This window comes from Thamnophis elegans, chromosome 17, assembly GCF_009769535.1.
Source record: "Thamnophis elegans isolate rThaEle1 chromosome 17, rThaEle1.pri, whole genome shotgun sequence".
Taxonomy (NCBI): Eukaryota; Metazoa; Chordata; class Lepidosauria; order Squamata; family Colubridae; genus Thamnophis; species Thamnophis elegans.
Window position 1 is genome coordinate 10,647,799 of NC_045557.1, and position 9,125 is coordinate 10,656,923.

The 9,125-nt window shown below is 50.4% G+C and overlaps 1 protein-coding gene across 1 annotated transcript; it reads right to left on the minus strand.

Annotated features, from left to right (window-relative positions):
• Positions 1 to 287: 287 nt before the first annotated feature.
• LOC116519997 (ras-related and estrogen-regulated growth inhibitor-like protein) lies at positions 288 to 6,668 on the minus strand. The gene is made up of 4 exons (XM_032234123.1): positions 6,232 to 6,668; positions 3,581 to 3,634; positions 3,388 to 3,464; positions 288 to 814 (listed from the first exon to the last, which is right to left on the minus strand). The coding sequence occupies exons 1-4, from the start codon at positions 6,344 to 6,346 to the stop codon at positions 395 to 397; spliced, it is 666 nt and encodes a 221-aa protein (XP_032090014.1). The 5' UTR covers positions 6,347 to 6,668; the 3' UTR covers positions 288 to 394.
• Between the last annotated feature and the right edge of the window lie 2,457 nt (positions 6,669 to 9,125).

Below are 9,125 nucleotides of genomic sequence, written 5' to 3' on the forward strand. Positions count from 1 at the left end.
TGCACAGAGCTGCCAGATGAAGGGAACAGCTGAAGAACAGGGTTTACTCAGGAGGAAGGCCAAAGGTGGACGGTGAATGGCCCCTCCCAGAGGAAATAAAAGAGGAGCGACAGGGGAGTGGAGTTTGCAGGAGACAATTAGTTCGCTTCATTGATTTGTGACTCTCCGAGACGCCTTGCCAAGTTCTGCAGAAATCAGCCTGGCAGCTCTCCAAGCCAGATAAGGTCTGTGACTGTAAATCCTCCCTTGAAAGACTTTGCCGGCTGTGAATGAGCAGAATTCACAATCAATTAATAAAAGGGTTTTTGTGCCGGGACAAGATTGCTTCAGGCTCTTGGGAAGCCTCGGTCAGAACAATTTCAACATTTGCTCTTAGTTTTCCCCCAGCCAAGCTTCACTCAGTCCTTCTTAAGCCAAAGAGGGCCGACACCCTGCGGACAATCTCCCGGAGGCCGACCGACTTCTTAGCGAAACTCTTCGATTCCTGGACCAAGTTGAGAAGTTCGTGGAAGACGACCAAAGAACCATGGTAGGTCTCGGCGGTGGAAATTTCGAAAAAGCCAGCGTTGGTGGACAGGGCCAAAAGCCGGCCTTCCTCGCTGGAGACGGCCCGCTGGTGCTCCAAGTCCCGTTTGTTGCCCACCAAGACGATGGGCAGCTTCCCTGCCCCGTTCCTCCTCTTCGAACATTGGAGCCAATGGAGCTGACGACGGGCAAATGCAAAACTGGCCCGGTCGCAGATGCTGTAGACGATAACGAAGCCGTCGGCCCAGCGGAGGTGTTTCTCGTTCAGGTAACTCTGGAGGTTGGATGCCTGTGGAGGAGAGTTCCACAAGAGCTCGTTAAAGGATGAGAATTGCAAAATCGGCAACCCTACTTAATTCAACCACAAAATTGGCCAACTTGAGAAATCACCACGGGCTTCAGAATTGGGACTGCACTTCTCCTGTTCTGACCCAGGCTTCCCCAAAAAGCACGAGGCAGGTTCCTGGTCCCGACAAAACCCCTTTTATTAAACAAATGTGAATTCCTCTCCTTCACATTCAGCCAAGGCCTGGCAAACAGTCTTTCTAAGGAGTATTTATGACCACAGACCTTATCTAGCTTGGAAAGCTGCCATGCAAATATTTTCCCAAATGAGGGGCTGTGCAAGGAAAGACTCTGGGCACAGAGTCTCTGAGATTCACGGACAGATCTTCACACTCCTGAAACGAACGAACGAAGGGATTGTTTCCTGCAAAAGCCCACTCCCCTTTCGCTCCTCTTTTATTTCCTATGGGAAGGGGCAATCCTCGTCCACCTGTGGCTTTACTCCCAAGTCTACCCTGATTTCACAGCTGTTTTTTTCTTCTTCTGGCAGCTCTGCACATGCACACACTGGGAACAGGCTCCAGCTGTTCCTCTGCCTCACTGCTCTCTTAGCTCCGAAGGCAGCCGATAACTTTCAGATGGCCCTGGCCCCATCCCTTCCTCCGATGCAGAGCCCTCGTCCAAGCCTTCCCCAGCCTCCAGGACTGGCCCAGGTTCCTCCCCAACCTCCTCACTGTCCGAATCTGTTGGCAGCTCTGCTGGCCACTTGATCAGTTTCCATCCCTTATTCTTTACCTGGCCTTCAGGTGCCTTGGAGAATAGCTTGACCCCTTCCTCCTCTCTGTAGCAGCCCCTCAAATATTGGAAGACTTCTATCCTGTCTCCCCTGGTCCTTCTCTTCCCTAGACTAGCCAGACCCAGTTCCTGCAACCGTTCATCATATGTTTTAGCCTCCAGTCCCCTCATCATCCTGGTTGCTCTTCTCTGCCCTCTTTCTAGAGTCTCAACATCTTTTTTATAGTGTGGTGAGCAAAACTGGATGCAGCATATTCTTACAATGAGTGAGGGTGTGTGGCTCCCAAATACCCCTTCCCAAATCTAAGGGTCTAATAATGTCACTAAGAATGGGACCGTCCTGTGAACTGCACAGGATTGTCAGTGTGTTTGTGGGTTTTTTTTACATAGAAAATTTTTTTATTTTCCTTTTTCATAGTATATAATCACATGTATACTATTACATAGTCAATATCATGTTGTATTATTAAGTAATTACATCAATTCATCTTACCATCAACTACCAAAGGGGGGGGGAAAACCAATTATTGGCTCTTCTGCTCTCCATACACTATATTTATACCTTATCCGACACTTTCGTCCCCCTCTCTCCTCCCCCTTTCTACATCCTTTCTTCCCTCCATCATTTTCTACTCTACTTCCCCTTCCTTTCTCCTCCTCTCTTCCCTTACCACTCCTCCTTATACACCTCATCTTCTCCCCTCACCCTCTCTCCTGTCCCTCTCTTCCTATCTTTCTTCTCTCCTCTGCTTCCAACTCTTCTATATCCTGTCTTCCCTCCATCATTTTCTACTCTACTTCCCCTTCCTTTCTCCTCCTCCTCTCTCCCCTTACCACTCCTCCTTATACACCTCATCTTCCCCCTTCACCCTCTCTCCTGTCCCTCTCTTCCTATCTTTCTTCTCTCCTCTGCTTCCCACTCTCCTACATCCTGTCTTCCCTCCATCATTTTCTACTCTACTTCCCCTTCCTTTCTCCTTCTACTCTCTCCCCTTACCACTCCTCCTTGTACACCTCATCTTCCCCCTTCACCCTCTCTCCTATCCCTCTCTTCCTATCTTTCTTCTCTCCTCTGCTTCCAACTCTTCTACATCCTGTCTTCCCTCCATCATTTTCTACTCTACTTCCCCTTCCTTTCTCCTCCTCCTCTCTTCCCTTACCACTCCTCCTTATACACCTCATCTTCCCCCCTCACCCTCTCTCCTGTCTCTCTCTTCCTATCTTTCTTCTCTCCTCTGCTTCCCACTCCTACATCCTGTCTTCCCTCCATCATTTTCTACTCTACTTCCCCTTCCTTTCTCCTCCTCCTCTCTCCCCTTACCACTCCTCCTTATACACCTCATCTTCCCCCCCTCACCCTCTCTCCTGTCCCTCTCTTCCTATCTTTCTTCTCTCCTCTGCTTCCCACTCTTCCTCTCATTCACTTGGTGTATTTCAGCTTCTGAGCAAACTCCCTTTTGTGTTGATGGTATTTATAATTCCATTTCAATATACATAAAAAAAGAAAAAATAGCAGTATACATGTACAATCATAATACCTTAAAATCCAACACCCTTCCTCCAACCTAGTAAACTCCGCTCCCCCCTCCCCCCAACCTTCCCCCCCATGACTTCCCAGAACCAATACAAGGTATAAATCTTTTAACAAAAAGAGTTTAAAATATACTTAAAGAGAAAGTAGAAAGTTAATAACGTCTTTGAATTGAGCTTGAGTGTGTTTGTGTTTTGTGTGTGTGTGTGTGTGTGTGTGTGTGTGTGTAAAAATGAGGACATGATGCTTACCTGTGGGCAGGCCGAGTCCCAGATACGAAAGGATGCTCTCTGGCCGGCCATCTTCACGTCGTGATTATAAATAGATTCTGGAAGCAAGAAATAAAAAAAAATAGTAGACGAAGGGAGGAAGGACAGCAAAGAAAGAAGGGGAGAGAATGAGAAAGAATGGAGAGGTGCCACAGAAAAGAAGAGAGTCACTTACCAATATTCCCGTATTCACCAATAAACCTTCGGGTCAGAAAGCGGACGGTCAAAGCTGAAAGGAAAGAGGAAGGAAGAGGTGTCATGGCTGCATCTCTCCCACCCAAGCTTCTGGTGCTTTGTGTTCTGACCGAGGCTTCCCCAAAAAGCACAAAGCAGAGTCCTGGTCCCGACAAAACCCCTTTTATTAAACGAATGTGAGTTCCTCTCATTCCCATTTAGCCAAGGCCTGGCAAACAGCCTTTCAAAGGAGTATTTATGACCACAGACCTCATCTAGCTTGGAAAGCTGCCATGTCAATATTTTCCCAAATGAGGGGCTACGCAAGGAAAGACTCTGGGCACAGAGTCTCTGAGATTCACGGACAGATCTTCACACTTCTGAAACTAATTGTCTCTCCTACAAACTCCCCTCCCCTTTCGCTCCTCTTTTATTCCCTCTGGGAGGGGCCATTCATCATCCACCTGTGGCCTTACTCCCAAGTCGACCCCTGTTCTTTAGCTGTTCCCTTCGTCTGGCCACTCTGTGCATGCACACACTGGGAACAGGCTCCAGCTGTTCTTCTGCCTCACTGATGTCTGACTCAGAAGGCAGCTGATAACTGTTAGACAGCCCTGGCCCCCTCTCTGCCTCTGACACAGAGCCGTCCTCAGAGACTTCCCCAGGACCTGCTCAGGTTCGTCCCCAACCTCCCCGCTGCCAGCTTCATTGGCCGATGGCGGGCCACAAGTTGGTGAGTCAACAGCGGGTCAGAGGAGGGGCTGCTGCGGGACGGAGATGACAGCTGCTCTTTAAAAATTAGTGATTGAAATCCTGATTTAAATCGTGGTTTAAATCGATTTAAATCAAATCCACCCTGTTCTGGGTTTTTTTTAAAAAAATGATAAAAACTGGGTAAAAATACATCATTCTGGGTTAAAAAAAAACCACATTAAAAATGGATAAAAGTACTCAGTTCTGGGTTTTAAAAAAACCCCAAACCTGATCAGGGCTTGGTATTTTTTTCTTTTTTCGTACTGCAATGAGGCATCCATTCATGGATGCCCTCAACAGAATGACTCATAATTCAGCATTTAAGTCAGTGGGTTTCAGAAGGCTTTCATAGCTTAATTTAGTTAGATTCCCACCAGGTCTGTACAAGGCAAACGGACCTCTTAACCCCCACCCCAGGGGAGCTTTGCTAAAACAAATTACCCAGGTAACCTTTGAGTAGGTGAAAACGGAGAAATCCAATCTGTAGCTCAGTCTCAGCCATTTTTACATGGGAACCTATTTTCGGGGGTGCAGGTGCTTTCCCGAAAAACCCCAAACCTCCCCCTGTCTTCAGGCAATTTACTCAAAAGATCAGAGTAGTGAAAAAGCAGTGTTTTTCAACCGACCGGCCATGGAATGCAGGTAGTCCTCGACTTACGACCACAATTCGACCCAAAATTCCCATTGTTAAACGAGACATTCCTTAAGCAGGTTTTGTTCTATTTTTATGACCTTGCTTCTGACCCACCATGGTTGTCCTTGACTTACGACCACAACTGAGTCCAAAATTTCCGTTGTTAAGGGAGACATTTCTTAAGCAAGTTTAATAAGTTAGTAAGGGCCACCCTTGGAATCCTACACCCAGTTTTGGTCTCCATGATATAAAAAAAAAGATGTTGAGACTCTGGAAAGAGGGCAGAGAAGAGTAACAAAGATGATTAGGGGACTGGAGGCTAAAACATAGGAAGAACGGTTGCAGGAACTGGGAATATGTCTAGTTTAATGAAAAGAAGGACTAGGGGAGACATGATAGCAGCCTTCCAATATCTCAGGAGGTTCCACAAAGAAGAGGGGGGTGTCAATTTATTTTCCAAAGCACCAGAAGGCAGGACAAGAAGCAACAGATGGAAACTGATCAAGGGTAGAAGCAACCTGGAATTAAGGAGAAAGTTCCTAACAATGAGGACAATTAACCAGTGGAACAGCTTGCCATCAGAAGTTGTGAATGCTCCAACACTGGAAGTTTTCAAGAAGAGACTGACAGCCCACCTGTCTGGCATGGTATAGCAGGTCTCCTCTTGAGCAAGGGGGCTTGACTAGATGACCTCCAAGGTCCCTTCCAACTCTGTTATTCTCTAAGGGTTTCCTCCTTGAGCAAGGGGGCTGGACTAGATGACCTCCAAGGTACCTTCTGAGCAAAGGGGCTGGACTAGAAGACCTCCGAGGTCCCTTCCAACTCTTATTCTCTAAGGGTTTCCTCCTTGAGCAAGGGGGCTGGACTAGAAGACCTCCAAGGTCCCTTCCAACTCTGTTATTCTGTAAGGATCTCCTCCTTGAGTAAGGGAGCAGGACTAGATGATCTCCAAGATCCCTTCCAACTCTTATTCTGTAAGGATCTCCTCCTTGAGTAAGGGAGCAGGACTAGATGATCTCCAAGATCCCTTCCAACTCTGTCATTCTCTAAGGGTCTCCTCCTTGAGCAAGGGGGCTGGACTAGATGACCTCCAAGGTCCCCTTCCAGCTCTATCCTGATTGATGGGTTCCCGCCCGGTGAAGAGACGCGGTCCAGTCGCCTTTCCACGCTGGCTGGGGAGGATAGGCGTTGTAGTCAGAGCGAATGGGGCAGCTCCGGCGCTGGACCCAAGAGATCGCTCCGGAGCGGCGGCGGCGGCCACTTACCCGATTTCCCCACTTTCTCCGCCCCGATGACCAGGACGTTGGCTTCCAGTTTGGGCAACATCCCTCCGGGCATCTTCCCGGCTTGCCGGAAAGCCGTCTTGAGTTGCACCAACATGGCAAAGCGGCGGAGTAGCGGGCGAGGGAGGAGGAGGAGGAGCAACACACCTGGCGGCGCCACCTGCTGCCCGGCAAGTCTGGCTCTGCACGCGGAGCCGGCCGGCCTTTTTATACCGGGGGGAGGAGCCTCCGGCCAGAGAGGGCGGAGTCGCCCCGCCTCGCGCAAGGACCCAGGTGCGGCCGCTGCGAGGCACGTGAGCCGAGCAGGGATTGGGGGGCGCGAGGGGGGCAGGTGGCTGAGGCGCTGCTGCGGAGGTGTGGGTGAGAGAGAGAGGGAGATAGCGGGAGAGGGAAGAGAGAGAGAGAAAGGGGGAGGGAGGGAGAGATAAGGAGAGTGGGAGAGAGAGAAGGACAGAAGGAGGAAGGGGGAGAGCAAGAGAAGGAGAGAGAAAGTGGGAGGCAGAGAGAGATAAAGAGAGGAGAGAGGGAGGAAGGGGGAGAGAGAAGAGAGAGAGAAAGAGTGAGAGGAGGTGGAGAGAGGGAGAGACAGAAAGCGGGAGGGGGGAGAGAGAGGGAGAGAGAGAAGATGATAGAGAGGAGGGGGGAGAGAAGGAGAGGGGAGAGGGAGGAAAGGGGAGAGAAAGAGAAGGAGAGAGGGAGAGAGAAAGTGGGAGGGAGAGGGAGAGGGAGAGAGAGATAAGGACAGAAGGAGGAAGGGGGAGAGAAAGAAGGAGTGGGACAGATAAAGTGGGAGGCAGAGAGAGATAAAGAGAGGGAGAGAAAGATAAAGAGAGGAGAGAGGGAGGAAGGGGGAGAGAGAGAAGAGAGAGGGAGAGAGAAAGAGTGAGAGGGAGAGACAGAAAGTGGGAGGGGGCTGAGAGCTGAGAGAGGGCGAGAGATAAGGACAGAGGGAGGGAGAGAGAAGAAGATAGAGAGAGGAGGGGGAGAGAGAAGGAGAGGGGAGAGGGAGGAAAGGGGAGAGAAAGAGAAGGAGAGAGGGAGAGAGAAAGTGGGAGGCAGAGAGAGGGAGAGAGAAAGATTAGGAGGAGGAGAGGGAGAGACAGAAAGCTGGAGGGGGAGAGAGAGCTAAGGAGAGAGGGAGAGAGAGATGAGGCGAAGGGGCGGAAGGGGCGGAAGGGGGAGAGAGAGAAGAGGAGAGAGGGGAGAGAGATAAGGAGAGGAGAAGGGGAGGAAGGGAGAGAGAGAGAAGAGGAGAGAGGGGAGAGAGATAAGGAGAGGAGAAGGGGAGGAAGGGAGAGAGAGAGAGAGGAGAGAGGGAGGGAGAGATAAGGAGATGAGAGGGGGAGGAAAGGGGAGAGAGAAGAGGAGAGAAGGAGAGGGAGAGGAGGCGAGGAGGAGAGTGAAAGGGGGAGGGAGAAAAGGAGGGAGACATAGATAAAGAGAGGGAGAGAGAGGAAGCGGGAGGGGGAGAGAAGGAAAGGAGAGGGGGGCAGAGGTTGAAAAGAGCATGGCCAGAGGGGGAGAAGATGGGGGTCTTTAACCGAAAAGGCTGGTAGATGCTATGCAGAGAAGAGCAACTGAGATGATTAGAGGGATGGAAGCTAAAACATCATGAGGACCGGTTGTAGGCATGGACTCTGGCCAAAGGAAAAAACGAATTAGGGGAGACATGATAACAGTCTTCCAGTATTGGAGGGGCTGCCCCAAAGAAGAGGGGAGGGTCAACCTATTTTCCCCAAGCCCCAGAGTGGCAGGACAAGCAACAGCAGATGGAAACGAATCAAGGAGAGAAGCAATCTGGAATTGGAATTGCAGTGAGGACAATTAACCAGTGGAACTGCCCGCCACCAGAAATTGTGGGCCCTCCATCACTGGAGGCTTTTAAGAAGAGACTGGACAGCCATTTATCTGAAATACAGGAAGTACTCGATCTATGACCAGCATGGAGCGCAAAATAGGGGGCCCAGAAAAGGTGAGTTTTGCCCCATTTTACGACCTTTCTTGATGCCGTTGCTAAGTGAATCACTGCAGTTGTTAAATTTGTTAAGCGAATCTGCCTTCCCTCTTGACTTTGGCTCTGCTTTCTCTCTCTACTGCTTGTTCCTTCCTGGCCATCTTCTCTCTTTGGTGGACCAACTGCCTCCTTGACATTTCCCCCCCTTGTTCTTGACGTGTCCACAAGGGGAATCCACTGGATTAATTGATCCTGGGTGAGAAGAAATCTTCCATCTTCCAAAAGGATCCCGCTGGAGCTCAGCAGCTTTTGGCTGTGGTCCTGGAAGGAGGATGGGGCAGCAGCGCCCTCTGGGGGTCAGGAAGGAGAAATGAGATGTGTTGAAAATGAGAAGGTTCTCTGGCCAGTTTACAAGGGCATCTTAAAGAGCAATAAAACTTATATCCCGCTTCACAGTGCTTTTACAGCCCTCTCTAAGCGGTTTACAGAGTCAGCCTCTTGCCCCCAACAATCTGGGTCCTCATTCTACCGACCTCAGAAGGACGGAAGGCTGAGTCAGTCAATCTTGAGCCAGTCAGGATCGAACTGCTGGCAGTGGGCAGAGTTAGCCTGCAATCACTGTTCCCTCTAAGGTGCGCGGCTGCGCGGCCACGCACGTGGCAAGAAACCCCCGCGCAGCAGTTTCTAACTGCCGCGTAGAGATTTCTATCAAAAGCAAATGGGGGAAGTCCTTTGCAGGCGGCTAGAACTGGCCGCCCGCAAAGGACCTCCCAGACTTGTTTTGATGAGCCTCCCATGGCAGTGGTGCCTCTCCCTCCACGCGGAGCACCTGAGCTGGCCCCCGCGTTATCCCTCCCCCTTCCTCCTCTGCCGTGCTTTTGAGGAGCCATGAGGCCGCGGGAACTAGTAGGAAAGCGGCGGA